The sequence below is a fragment of the Sinohyriopsis cumingii genome, chromosome 4 (genome assembly GCF_028554795.1).
Source record: "Sinohyriopsis cumingii isolate HCF-2022 chromosome 4, ASM2855479v2, whole genome shotgun sequence".
NCBI lineage: Eukaryota > Metazoa > Mollusca > Bivalvia > Unionida > Unionidae > Sinohyriopsis > Sinohyriopsis cumingii.
In genome coordinates this window covers 137,851,876-137,868,162 of record NC_142964.1, presented here as the reverse complement: position 1 = coordinate 137,868,162, position 16,287 = coordinate 137,851,876, and the positions used below count along the sequence as shown (strand labels likewise).

General features: G+C 34.5%; 1 protein-coding gene across 2 annotated transcripts in view; it reads right to left on the bottom strand.

Moving 5' to 3' along the window:
- Positions 1 to 11,073: 11,073 nt before the first annotated feature.
- Positions 11,074 to 16,287, bottom strand: part of LOC149802165 (insulin-like growth factor-binding protein 7) — an 89,994-nt gene continuing 84,780 nt past the window's right edge. For both annotated transcript variants that reach the window (XM_089956577.1, XM_089956578.1), the window contains exon 4: positions 11,074 to 13,103. In XM_089956577.1, the coding sequence (XP_089812703.1) occupies positions 13,050 to 13,103 (54 nt within the window). In that variant the 3' untranslated portion in view covers positions 11,074 to 13,049. The remainder of the gene's footprint in view (positions 13,104 to 16,287) is intronic.

Below are 16,287 nucleotides of genomic sequence, written 5' to 3'. Positions count from 1 at the left end.
ACCCATTAGAATACCAGTATGAGTAAGACGTACAACATCCGTTAGAATATAAGTATGTGTAACACGTACAACACCCATTAGGATATCAGTATGTGTAAGACGACCAACACTCAATACGATATCTGTATCGGTAAGACTAGAAACACCCATTAGAATACAGGTATCTGTAAGACGTACAACACCCGTTAGAATATCAGTATGTGTAAGAAGTACAACACCCATTAGAGTATCAGTATGTGTAAGACGTACAACACCCGTTAGAATATCAGTATGTGTAAGACGTACAACACCCATTAGAGTATCATTATGTGTAAGACGTACAACGCCCGTTAGAATATCAGTATGTGTAAGACGTACAACACCCATTAGAGTGTCATTATGTGTAAGACGTGCAACACCCGTTAGAATATCAGTACGTGTAAGATGTACAACACCCGTTAGAATATCAGTATGTGTAATACGTACAACACCAATTAGGATACCAGTATGTGTAAGACGACCAACACTCATTATGATATCAGTATCGGTAAGACTAGAAACACCCATTAGGATATCGGAATCTGTAAGAAGTACATCGCCCATTAGAATACAGGTATCTGTAAGACGTACAACACCCGTTAGAATATCAGTATGTGTAAGACGTGCAACACCCATTAGAGTATCAGTATGTGTAAGACTTACAACACCCGTTAGGATATCAGTATGTGTAAGACACACAACAACTATTAGAATATCAGTATGTGTAAAACGTAAAACACCCATTATATTATCAGTATCTGTGAGACGTAATACACCCAATAGAACATCAGTATCTGTAAGACGCACAACACCCATTAGAATATCATTATGTGAAAGACGTACAACACAACGCTTTAGGACATCAGTATCTGCAAGACGTACAACACCCATTAGGATATCAGTATGTGTAAGACGAACAACACCCATTATAATATCAGTATCGGTAAGACTGGAAACACCCAATAGAATATCAGTATCTGTAAGATGCACAACACTCATTTTAATATCAGTATCTGCAAGACGTAAAATACCCATTAGGATATCAGTATGTGTAAGACGAACAACACCAATTATGATATCAGTAACGGTAAGACTAGAAACACCCATTAGGATATCGGTATCTGTAAGAAGTACATCACTCATTACAATACTGGTATCTGTAAGACGTACAACACCCGTTATAATATCAGTACGTGTAAGACGTGCACCACCCATTAGAATATCAGTATGTTTAAGACGTCCAGTAGCCTTGAGAATATCACCATGTGCAAGACGTACAACACCAATTAGAATATCACTATGTATAAGACATAAAACTCCCATTATGATATCAGTATCTGTAAGACGTACAACACCCATTATGATATCAGTATGTGTAAGACATGCAATAGCCATGAGAATATCACCATGTGCAAGACGTACAACATCCATTAGGATATCAGTATCTGTAAGACGTACAAAATCCATTAGAATCTCAGTTTGTGTAAGACGCACAATACCCATTATGATATCAGTATCTGTTAGACGTACAACAACAATTATAATATCATTATGTGTAAGACGTAAAATACCATTAGAATATCAGTAACTGTAAGACGTACAACACCATTAGAATATCAGTATGCGTAAAACGTACAACACCCATTAGAATATCGGTTTGTGTAAGACGTACAACACCCATTATGATATCACTATCTCTAAGGCTTGCAATACTTATTAGAATGTCACCATGGGTAAGACGTACAACAATCATTACAATATCAGTATCTGTAAGACGTACAACTCCCATTATAATATCTATATTTGTAAGAAGTACAACACCAATTAGATTATCGCTATGTGTAAGACGTACAACAACCATTAGAATATCAGTATTTGTAAGACGTACAACACCAATTAGAATATCACTATGTGTAAGACGTAAAACCCCCATTATAATATCAATATCTGTAAGACGTACAACACCCAATATAACATCAGTATCTGTAAGACGTACATTACCCATTATAATATCAATATCTATAAGACGTACAACACACTTTAGATTATCAATATATGTAAAACGTAAAACATCTATTAGACTAACAGTGTCTGTATGACGTAAAACACCAATTAGGATAACAGTACATGTAAAACGTACAACACCAATTTGAACAACACTGCATGTAAGACGTACAACACCTATTTAGATATCATTATCTGTTAAACGTACAAAATCCATTAGAATAACAGTATCTGTACGATGTACCACACCCGTTAGAATGACGCGTCCGACGTTCAACATCCATTAGTATAACAGTATATGTAAAACTTGTAAGACTCACTGGAATAAAAGCATCTGTAAAAAGTACAACACCCATTAGAATAACAGTATCTGTAAAACGAAAAACAGCCATTAGAATGACGCATCAGACATACAACACCCATTAGAATAACAGTACATGTAAGACTTATAATGCCCATGAAAATAACCGCATATGTAGAGATACTACATCAATTAAAATAACAATATCTGTTAAATTTACAACAGACATTAGAATGACGAGTCAGACGTACAACACCCATTTGAATAACAGTTCCTTTAAGACGTACAACACGAGTTGGAATAACCGTAGCTGCTAAACATACAACACCCATTAGAATAACAGTTTCTGTAAGACGTACAACATTCATTAGAATAACAGTATATGTAAGACTTGTAACACTCATTGGAATAACAGCATCTGTAAAAAGTACAACACCCATTAAAATAACAATATCTGTTAAATGTACAACAGCCATTAGAATGACGAGTCAAACGTACAACACCCATTTGAATAACAGTTCCTTTAAGACGTACAACACGAGTTGGAATAACCGTAGCTGCTAAACATACAACACCCATTATAATAACAGTTTCTGTAAGACGTACAATAATTATTAGAATAACAGTATTTGTTAGACGTACACCAATCATTAGAATAACAGTATATGTAAGACGTACAACACCCATTAGAAAATCAGTTTTTGTGAAAGTACAACACATATTAGAATATCAATTTGTATAAGACGGACAACACACATTAGAATAAGAGTTTCTGATAGACTTACAAAAATAGAAGTATGTGTGAAACATACAAAACCCATTAGAATAACAGTATGTGTGAAACGTACAAACCCATTAGAATGACAATATCTATCTTACAACACCAATTCAAATAACGCGTCAGACACCCATTTGAATAACAGTTTCTATAGGACGCGCAACACCCATTGGAATAACAGTATCTGTAAACGTACAACACCCATTAGAACACAGTATATGTTCGATGTCCAACACTCATTAGGACGACGCGTCAGACACACAACGCCCATTAGAATAGAGGTATACCTATGACTTACAACACTTATTGGAATAATAGTACACGTATGACACACAACACCCATTAGAATGGCAGTAAAAGAATGATATACACCACTCATTAGAATAACATTACCTGTAACACGTACTACAACACTCATTAGAAAACATTACCTTTACACGTACAACGCCCATTAGAATAGCAGCATACGTATGACGTACAACACACCAATTAGAATTGAAGTTTATGTATGACGTACAACACCCATTAGAATTGCAGTTTATAAATGACGTACAACACCCATTAGAATTGCACAATACGTACGACGTTCAACACTCATTCGAATAACAGTACATGTAAGACGAAAACAACCCCTAGAATAGAAGCATACGTATGACATACAACACTCATTAGAATAGCAGTATACGTATGACGTACAACACTTACTGGAATAACAGTGCACGCAAGACGTACAACACAACAGTATACCTAAGACGTACAACACCCATTAGAATTGCAGTATACGTATGACATACAACAACAATTATATTAGCAGTATATGTATGACGTAGGACATCCATTAGAATAGCAGTATACATTTGGCATTCAACACAGATTAGAATACCAGCATACGTATAGCGTTCAACACCCATTAGAATAGCATTATGCGTGATACATACAATACTCGTTCGAATAACGGAACATGTACCACATACAACACCAATTTGAATAACAGTATACGTAAGGCGTTCAACACCCAAAAGAAATTTTAGCTACTAATCTGAGTGATGCGTTCATAATAATGAGCATAATACATTGAGTTACATTGTTTATTTTTCTCTCTTTCTCCTTACCTTTCATGTACCGCTCTCACCATTCCCGCCTGTCGTCATCGTAATCACAATTCGCATTACCACTAACGCCAAATGGCAAAATTCATCTTCATCATAAAACTCATTATTGTCGTTTAGTCTTATTTAGTCTTTGACATCCCTGCCGTTCTCTTTGCCCATGTAATAATTTTGACGAAATCCTTGTCGTCTTCTTCATTCTCGTCTGCAGTCTGATGAAATCGCTACCGTCGTCCATTTCATGTGTGATAATTCTGATGAAATCCGTGCCGCTACTCGTGTCATAATTCTGAATGAAATCAGTATCAGCACAACTCGTAATGCCTGTTTCTGCAACCCTCTTCAACATCGTTGTCGTTTATTTTCTTCTCTTTTTGATCACAGGTTTTCTCTTACTAATATTGACATTCGGATAGCCTTTGTATAGTTTTAGGAAATAAAGATAACTAATCGCGATTATTGAACTCATCACAGTCGTTTTAGAATATAGTCATCACCATAATCGTCATTGAAATCGCCATCGTCGTGATGTTGTCATCTTCCTCTTTTCTTCTATCTTAAGCATTTTCCTGATCAGATTTATTTAATAAAATTTCCCATATTCTTTATTATCTTAGAAGAGAATGCGAGTAACTTCTTAACAAACACCCCTTTTTGCGGAGGCGACATGAGAGAAAGAGACAAAGATATATATATATATATATATATATATATATATATATATATATATATATATATATATATATATATATATATATATATATATATGTGTGTGTGTGTGTGTGTGTGTGTGTGTGTGTGTGTGTGTGTGAGAGACAGAGAGAAAAGAGTGATAAAGACTGAGAGAGACAGAGCACATTTTAGACTGCAGATATTGACAACGAGTCGAGACATTCCATTTTTGTGCAAGTGCTTTAATCGAAGAAAGATGGACGTATCGCTTACATTTTACGAAAGGCAAATTTAAACGGTTTATTTATATAAAAACATAATGCAACAAGTGTTTTTATTTACAACAATCAGTTTCTATATAGTAGATTTTTTTATGAAGAACAGATTTACCAAATTTACATTTGTCATGCACAAGACATATTTAAAAAAAACTGCTGGCTCGTGGATATAAAACAGGTTTATATATATATATATATATATATATATATATATATATATATATATATATATATATATATATATATGTATATGTGTGTGTGTGTGTGTGTGTGTGTGTGTGTGTGTGTGTCTATTTTGTGTGCCTTGTTTGAATATCTTAATTTAATCGGTGCTATATATAATAGTGTTTGCTGACGTGCTGTTGAAATATGCATAATGAATGTAAAGAAAATGTCTTTTTTATTGACTATTATGGGACACATAGATTATCAGATATCAATCTGATTTTAGTTCTCATAAGTCATTCTACAGCAACGTCTGACACATCATACTGAGATTATATACTACGACCTTTCACACCTTCACTACCTGTTGTGCTAATTCAATAATCTCGGATATTTTCGTCGGGTGTCGCTGCGTATCAAATTATACGATTTATTTTCAGCATCTGCAAGATCCATTTGGATTGGTTGACTGAATGGTTCTTGGAAACATGACCCACAATTGAATGTTATCAGAGTTTGCTTAGGCGTGATAAATTGCAGACGCGTAGTGGGAAGATTTACTTTGTATCAGATTGAACACGATAAAAAATGCATTAAGCTGTGTTATTAATACTGCCTATTTTGGCCGTAAGTGGTTATTGCCTTTCATACACAGTTATGTGTAATTTCTTAACTGTGAATCATTCACAAGGAATTAGTTACCTTAAAATTGAAGTTAACATCATTTCATTTTTATTAACACTTTGGCTAACACTGGATATATAAACAACACGTGTGTGTGTGTGTGTGTGTGTATATATATATATATATATATATATATATATATATATATATATATATATATATATATATATATATATATATATGAGCAGCAATTTATGTGATGCAAGGATGGAAAATGTTTATGAACTTTTGGAACATAAGTGGCGTACCAAAGACCAAACAGCATGAATTTTACGATATATTTTATCCAAATATGCACTTTGTGTTTCTATGTACAGTATTTCGCCATTACTTGGTTCTACTGACAAAAGCCAAATCTTAGTTAATACCCATTTTAAATGGTTTCTTTTTACACATTTACGTGAAACTCTAATTTATTGTTTTCTAGACAACTCGGGTGATTGTAATCTAGATGCATAATTTTCGGCTTAACTTATGTCGTATAAAAGTGAAATTTAGATGTCTGGACTAAACAAATGTGGAATTGCCATAGGTTTGAAAATATTTTTTTCTATACTTAATTAGTGATCTAAGTTTTTAAAAAATACTATTATCAAGCAATATTCAATTGATATGAGATGTATTTACAAATTGCTTAAGATTCCATTGAGTGACGCAGTTTAATGAAACCTCTCTTTTAGCTTATACGGTTTATTTTAGCGTCAATTATCTAAGCGCCTTCTTTTAAGACGGAACTCGTGCTGTAGTTCCAATAATGTTCTGCGAACAGCGACTGACTGCGAAAAAGTAATATGTGAATGAGTAACGAAGACGCTGGCCGTTCACAGAGATCCTTCTTTTGCTCAGTGTTGGTCTGATTATGTCCGCTTCATACTTCAACTGTTACCGATTACTGGTGATTAGAGGGACTCTCTAATGTCTGATTTTGATGCTGAATACATTAAAAGCAAATCTCACCATGTCCACTCGTTTTAATCTTAAATAAACAATTTTAAAGTGTCGTTTTACATAACGGCGGCACAGTTCCAGAACGATAACAGCCTTTTTAAGCTGAAGGACTGTTTGTCGTTGGCAAGTATATTGATAACCATATTCGCAGTAAGTCGCCGTTCGCTGTAAATAGTCGAGCTTACTTTCTGCAATATAACTTGCATAAATGTTTAATGACAGTACGTGCTAAACCAAATAGAGCAATTTCTACTGATATATCGCGAACACTAAATTGCGACTTGATACATAGGCAGAGTATGTATGTGTTGTTTGTGTATATGTGCGTGCGTGCGTGTGTGTGTGTGAGAGAGAGAGAGAGAGAGAAAGAGAGAGAGATTATCTACAATGGGACCAAAGTTAACTAGCCTTTTGAAGTTTTATCTTCGATTACTTCTTCTTGCCTCAAGTACAATTAAATCATTCAATGATATCTAAAGATCGTGGTTCTCCAGCCATCTTACAACATTCCTTATAATCCCACACTGGCTCTCACGACTTAAAAGATAATGTTGTTTGCAGTTTTACGTTAAAACTATTTTATAACTCTCGGACTAAGATCTGATATGGAAGGCGGCTAGCCCCAAAAACTTTGTCTTACATTTTACGCGAAGAATGTACAAATGTTACTGACGTTTTAAACGATCTTGTCTTTAGAATTTAGCTCTCGGTAAGATAGGAACATGTATCGTACAATTTACAACACCATTTAGATAGTCACATTGTGATTGGTTTCAACCGATCTATTTTCAGCTTCTGTACTGTTAAGCAACAAAAAGGAAATGCTTTTTATTGACCGTTTCATTCACGCATGCATACGAAATCATCCATGTATGAACCTATGTTGATGGACGAGTATGAACGTACGCGTTATATATATATATATATATATATATATATATATATATATATATATATATATATATATATATATATATATATATATATATATATTCGTACCTTGTTAGCCGTAACAGCAACAATGCTATTCGAAGTCGTGTATGTTGGACATAAAATTCAAAGAAAACTGAATTTATGATACTGCATGATACTCGTTAGGTAGAGAGAAAAGCAGTTTATAATAAAATGTTTAAAAAAAGGGCGCGGGGGATTGACAGCAAGAAAGTGGAACTTGTTCAATGCATCTGAATGGAGACTGAGTACCAGATTCAAAGCACTCTGTTGCGCAGGGATACAGAAATTAAATCGCTCTATTAGGCAGGAGTACCAGATTCCAATCACTCTTTTACGCAGGGGTATCAGATTCCAATCACTCTGTTACGCAGGGGTATTATATTCAAGGCACTCTTACGCAGGGGTTGTATATTCAAAGCACTCTGTTACGCAGGGGTATTAGATTCAAAGCACTCAATGCAAGCAAATATCCTCTCTACCATACTTTTTTCTATATGTAACACCTAATACAGCACTTCACGACATAACAAATGACGTCACAACGTCATGCAAAACAACGGCATAATGACCGTGGGTTCGGAATGTATTTGAAATCCATTTACATGCAAACATCTCCGCTTGCGGCGCTTTCGCTTCTCTCTTAACTTGTTCTTACTCATTTTCAAGATGTGTCCAAAACGTAATAGAATTATTATATACCCATCTCGCGACATCCTATGAAAACGTATTAGTTGGTATTATCCAATATATTTTACACTTACTGTACGCAGTCAAGCACTTACTGAACTATGTCGATCGCTTTATGGATGCTGTTATGTTCACGTAGGACCCAATACGTTTGTTGCTAAGTAATATAAAGTCAAAACATGTGCATCATAATGCAAAAGTGTCAAACCACATCAAGTCCTGCTAGAATTGTGAGATTCAGTCATTAAAATTTTTTAGAACATAATATTTATCTTCAAAAATGTTTATATTCACTTTCATTTTGGGAAAGGCGATTTAAAAATAATGTATTAGTTAATAAACGGGGCTATAAATAAATACATCATAGTTTTTGTACTTATGGAAATTATGGGCTCGTCCAACATATGCTCGCCCTGATAAACTGCAAGCCCTGAACCAATGACTCTTGCATTCTTGTTAAATATTTATCATTTATTTTCGCAAATCAATGCAAAAATCACACAACGACTACTGAAAACTAGGGTGACCATATATTCACAGGGTGTGCGCTGGCGGCGGTGATATAGTTACCCTCGTCACTGGAGAGCAGTTTGATTTCCAAACTGCTCCCCAGTTAACGCCATAAACAACGTCACAGTTTCACAAGGTTCGGCCTCGTTTTGAAGGGTCATCTGCGTTATTTTAGCGATGACAATTTAAAGAAGAGATCGGTAAATGTATTATAGCGAGCTTAAGAATTAAAGTCCCCTCTTTATGCGACACTTTTGTCAAAGTCTTTCACAAACCATTAACTTACGAAGAAGACATTCTGCAAGTTTCTAGTCGATTTCAACTTCAATCCTTATCAGATCTGGAGATGAAGGTAACCCCAATCTGAGCAGTAAAAGTTCCTGCACTATCCAGCAGTAAAGCCAAATAAAAAGAGTACTGTTCATCATTTGATCAATATAATCTTAAATTTGTGTTCATTCCCATTCAAATGTATGAAATGAGTCGTTAAATTTCAAGCTCGCAAATTATTCGACTGCTATCCAAGAATCGCAAAAGAGAAATTATTCGAGAATTATGACATTATATAAGCTCCTCAAATTTATGATTTGATTGTCTGGTGCTTTGAGTGCATGGTACTTTTCTTAAAAGAAAATTTCGCTCGCTCGAGTGCACACATTACAACAGCAGGGTTATTAATATATACCTAGTATTTTATAAAATATCAAACATGTTCTAACCGTGAATTTCAATTTTTGTAAATTCTGCAACATACGGTTTGGCCTGCAAAATATGGATGGTTGTAACAGCTAGCATACTAGATATATTAAACCAATTTATACAATCACGTGTGCGTGTGTATGTAACAAAATTATATATATGTGATAAGTGTCATTCATATACGGTATCTGCTCGTGTATTGGGTACACATAGCTTCGAAAGGCTCAGATTCGGTACGGTAGATCACCCTGTACCATGTTCAGAGTCTGATGTGTTCATGGAGTTGTTTACACTGGTAAATACGGTATATCATTTTACAGAATGCACACTGCATAAGCGCTCTTAAGAACCCTGCACATTATCAAGTTCAATTCTTACAACTGAAAATATCTGAAAAAATAATGAACCTAGAGAAATAGATATTGGATTTAAATTGTAACCATTGTTACAAAATAATGTCAAACTGCATGAATACAATAGTGGTTCTTTTCTGGTATTATGAATTAATATAGCTTTAGTGTTTTCTATCACATGATGATCCTCTTTCGATGCTTAGGCTTGGTAATCAGTGACAACTCATTAATGTACAAAATGAAGCTAGAAATAAATTGCTTACATCGGTTCAGGATACACTATTTACATTGGGGGTAACTGTAAGATTTGACTCAAACATCGTCACTCATCTTCAGTCTTGCATACAAAACAAGTATAAGTTTTAAAAATATACAGTTTCATAATTAAGTGTATATACCAAAACACAGACTAAAAAAAGCTTACTTTTGGTCTAGTTTGCAATAAAGAATGTTTGAGCTGTCGTGAGTTACCGTACAGACTCACTAATAAGTCACGACCCATGATGCGTCCGCTGATCTGGGTCTATTCAATTTGTTAGAAGAAATCAATGGAAAAAATAATATAGACCGTGATCTGCCGATGCATTATGTGACGTCAGATCATGGTCTTTTTTTGGCAATTTCAACTCGACTTATAACAGTATATCTGCTAATACTGGGCACAGAAGCCAACTTCATAATCTAGTCTTTTTTCTTAATATGTGTAGCAGTTTTTATTTTCAAACACAAAATGGCTTACGATTTTGATCAACGACCAGACGTAAATTAAACATTTTATATTTTAGGTATTAATCTAAACTTTATTTTGATTGGGATCCTTTATCTCTTCATCGTAGATAGCAAAAGTAGATTAAACTGAGTCAAGTTCCTAAACCGAGTTTGAATTTTACACATAAAAGGGCAAGACAAGAACTGTTACTCCAAGGTGTACATATTGAAAATATTTTTTAACAGTGTAAAAAGAAACATTCAAAAGAAACGAACATGTTTCAAGCACAATATGTGAAAATGAATGAAAAACAAATTAGTTTCAAACAAGAACTACAAAATATTGGAAATTCAAATAAATACAATGAAGATAAAAATGACTAATAATACTTGGATACCTTCTCTCATCATGTACACAAGAAAAGCAATTGCTGTGGTCACTCTAACATAACATTTTGATACAAAAATGCTGCACAAGTGTGATCTCTGTGACGTGACTTGACAATGTTTAAACGTTGTACACGTGTTATCACTCTGAGTGACATTGTAATATAGAAATGTTGTACAAGTGTGATCAATCTTTCGTCACATTTTAATTAAAAAAATAATGTACAAGTGTGATCACTCCTTCGTGACACTGTACTATAAAAATATCGTACAAGTGCATAAAACGTGTACGAGTACCACTATTATATGTTTAACTAGCTTTTGCCTCGCCAGGTTTTCGATCACAAAATAAGAAACCAAAGTTTATTTCAGTTGTGTCGCATTCCTTCATTTCTACAAGTAGAGTAGGTAGGCATCATAAAACAGAAATACTTCACAGATGGAGTGAAAGAAAGAACAGAGAAAGAAATAAAATGAGTAACGTTTCATCTAATAACGCAAAAAAAGATAAACTATTCCTCCAAATGACAAATACAACCTCGTAAAGGAGGTAAAGTGGAAAGTGTAGATTTAACATTATCAATAATTTCTATGACCAAATGAATTATTCACAATAGTAATGACCGATATGTCACTCTAGTGTAAGATTTCGCAATATCCGAACTAAAACTGTATCAAATGTATGGTAGCATTGCCAACAGTGATATTCATATGAATATAAAATCGAACTCTCGTCCTCCTGATGCCTACAACAGTATATAAATCACTGATGTGAGACAAAAGGTCAGGTTTTGCCTGCATGCAAGAGGGGGGATCTTAACTGGCCTTTAATTGGCTTCCAAATTAGAATATTTTAATTTTCAGCCACATTCACATGTTTGATATAAAAGTATATTCAGTGTCTTAAAAACAAAAACTGGTGAAGACACGAAATTTGACCTAATTAAATATTTGACACAAAACAGTGAAATTAGTGTGCGAATCATCCAAAGAAAAAAAAATCACCATAAGGGTCAGTTTGAATTTTGCCGTAAAATTGCAAAGGAAAACCCATTTTAATTACAACAGCTGCAACAACTGTTGTAATATAGGATTATGACGGGTTATTACATTACGTTTACAAAAAATGTTAATTTTATAATAAACCGTTGATTAATTAGAGCTTATATCAAAGGTTTTCAATGTAGCAAGCTTTGACATGGTGTGCGTTGGCCAATTTAACATGATAACCCTCTGGCTCTTTTTCGAAATATACATTTTCATTATAAGTTCTGATATATATATATATATATATATATATATATATATATATATATATATATATATATATATATATATATATATATATATATATAAGAGAGAGAGAGCAAACACAATACTAGAATTCGCAAAATGCAGTTGAAAAATAAAATATTTACATCCAAATAAATAAATAATTTACATATATTACCACCTTTGGATTCTGAGTATACAGCTGAAATCAATCGCAAATTGTGTCATAGGAACATGGGAATCGTATGATTTCAAATAAAAAAAAAAAAAACACGATCTATTTTTTGTTAACCACAACACCGACGACGCTGACTGGTAAGCTCGCACTATTTTCCAGCGACAGACATGAAAGACCGCCATGTAGTCAATCAGGCAAATTGTGACATGGACGGTTTCTTCGTTTCACTGAAGAATAAATCTACATAAAAATGGTTAACTGTTCATCTGACCGCTTTCATCTGTTTTCGGAGTTTTCGTCTTTAAAAAAAAATGTTTACTGTTGAATATTGTACGCACACAAATTCAGTTGTCGATGCACTCTGGCACTTGGCACTGGAACTTTCCATCCCCTTTTCTCTGAAGAAACAAAGGAAACCTTATTAATAATAAACAATGAGAGAAATATACGTCAAATGAACTTTTAACACAAATAATAAAAAAAACTTTAACAAAACGATCAGATAGACAGACAAAATGATTAATAAATTAAAGGAACACATGAATAGGTTCATTCTAAGAGAAAATAGATGCAATCAGAAAAAGATAATTTCTTTGAAATCAGAAAAGAGAAGGGGGACCTGAGGATCTACATCTAAATAGAAGTCAATGATTGTTCGTTGTACGTGCAGTTGATATTTTTCTTTTCCCTACCAAAGAACAATCGTCAACTTTAAGTACAAGTAAAATGAATAGTCACTGACTTGCAATGAAATAAGAAACGCTACCGAACTTTGGTTTGTATCGTCGAGTCCGCTTTGGCGTGTACACAGCCTGATCTTTTTTTTTCCTCTAGCCCACCACTGATGACAGGGCCGCGATTGTTCAGCTGGTAGCGTGTCATACAAGGAATACCTTAATGGCAAGAGTCGAGAGTTCGAAACTTGTTCAGGCCTACCGGTGTCGGCTACATCAGTGTGTCTATAGGAAAGGTATATTTGGTTTTGGTGTTTAACATCACAGCAACACAAGATAGCAATTAACTGTCACGGCAATTGCCCAAAGGAACACCGTGGTAGTCGACCTGAGATCATCCTACGGTAGGATTCGAGCCTGCACCTGTCTGTCACAACAACTACAAAGACAGACACACATACATCACTCAAGCATTAAATCTCCATGACGCGAACCGTCTTTGAATGCCTATTTAAGTGTTTCTTACATTAGGCAATGCGCTGTTTAAATTATCGTCGACTGTAATGAACAGTATAGGAAATCTCGAAGCTGTAATGCAGACTGCATCTTTCCAAAAACAGCTAAAATATCGCATTTACGATAGCAAGCAAAACCTATAAATAGATCTGTAAAATTTAGTCGTGAACCGTTGCTCAATCTATAAACAGAACTGTAACATTTAATAGGGAATCACCGTTATAGTTAGGTTAAAAAATGAATACTATTGTAATTATATTTTAAATTGTTGCAGCTAATATATATATATATATATATATATATATATATATATATATATATATATATATATATATATATATATATATATACATACACATACATACATACATGTGTGTGTGTGTGTGTTAGTTCAGAGGTGAAGGAAATAGACGGTTGCATCTACCAACGGCTAGCTCCATATGTAATCTTGGAGTCGTTTATAACAAAAAGAGTCGAATGCAGCAGTAGCGAAGCAGTTTTATGTATTCGTGTCAACGAGATGGCTAAGTTTTGTTGTTAGTTGTAGGGGCACTGTAAACACATTACTGACTATGTCATGCTGAGGATATGGGAGTTATATGCCTTCCCCACGGACATACTGATGCAACATACCCGGCCGGACTATGTGAGTACTGAACCCGCAACCCTTCGATTACGAGTCCGATCCTCAACCAACCGAGCTATCGCGGCTCAAGAGCAAGCTTAGATAATAACAGATAGGAGGACATACCTACAACTCGAGATGCTTCCAATGCACTTGTAATGTGTGTGTGTGTGTGTGTGTGTGTGTGTGTGTGTGTGTGTGTGTGTGTGTGTGTTGCGGGAGTAACAAGTTTTATGTACAATCAGCTATGTTTTTAAACAACAAATCCCTCATACTGTTGAATGAAACTTTCCTTTAGATACAACTATTCTCATAAGACGCAACAAATATTTACATTTCAAACTAGCGATTGTACCATTATCGATATTCAATGCATCAGGAATTCAAAAAAACTTTAAAATAAATTTAATCGAAAGCAACCTCTTTTGTAATATGGTTTAATTTGTTTCTCTGTGACATGCCTAATTAATATTTATGGTAACAATTGTTGGCCCTGAATTCAAATTCATTTTTGCCGTCAAAATTTTGATGTTTCATCGATCCCCACCTCATCTATTGTTCCGCATTCCGAACTTTAACATATATGAGAACAGCGCAAAACCATATCTGCTCACTTCTAACCGTGTACCAGATCACAGTGTATACCATTTGCTTGAAATCACGGGTAGAACGGGGTAGAAATGAACTGCCAAAGTAGGGGTAAACCAGATCAGTGTGTATATTATTCGCTTGAAATCTGGGACAGAACAGGATAGAAATGAACTGCCAATGCATGGTGTGACGGCAGATCAAGGTCCTCGATGAACAAAACTAGAATGCACAATATACTTTGCAAGTACATAAATCGAAGTAGATGTTAAACATACAACATACTGACGTTAATATCGCTCAATATTGATACTTTCTTGGGAGCATATCGAAACGCCGAGAATCAAATTCATTGATAATAGTAAGAAAGAACGTGTTACATTTCAATTATCGTAAATGATGTAACTGTCAGCCATTAATATAAGATCTGGAGTGTGGGGGAGTCTGTAATCACAAAATAATCAATATATTAATGATTGCTGGTCTGGGTAATTTGCTAGGCATTTAGCAGAAATCGCTTATTATTTCGTAAATCGCAAACTGTAAATTAACGAAAGCTAATATTATTTTGTCTCTCTGCCTCTGTCTGTCTGTTTCTCTTGTTAAATACATGAATTGCCACAACATAATTCTAAATTCATTCAAGTCGTTCTTTTTGATTGAATATATCGTTTAAAAAAATAATTTTAACCATTTTTAAATGTCGACCACAGTCAGTATAATGCTAGATCTTTGATCATCTACTGTGTGGTGTGAACAAATACTCTAAACGTACATTGTATGTCTTTTCTATAAGGTATCAGCGGTATAAACTGCACGACCGATGCTCTTTTTTAAATCATAAGGAAGATGAACTCATCTTCGTATGCAAATGGAAGACTCACACAATCACATCGTGCATCTCTCAAAAAATATAGTTCTAGAAACACAGCGAATAAGAAAGAAAAAAATGTTAGTAAACACTTTGATTTTGTTTGTATATAATTATATAAGGCATCATCAATGCGGAATACAGATCCACAGGAAATCGTGACAAATAATCAAGGAAATAAAGCACGTATATAGGCCAAGTTTCACCTATCCTCTGTTAATGATGTCTCTGTGTGTGTGTGTGTGTGTGTGTGTGTGTGCGCGCGCTCGCGAATTTACACTAAACATTGATTTCATTCTATTGATGTC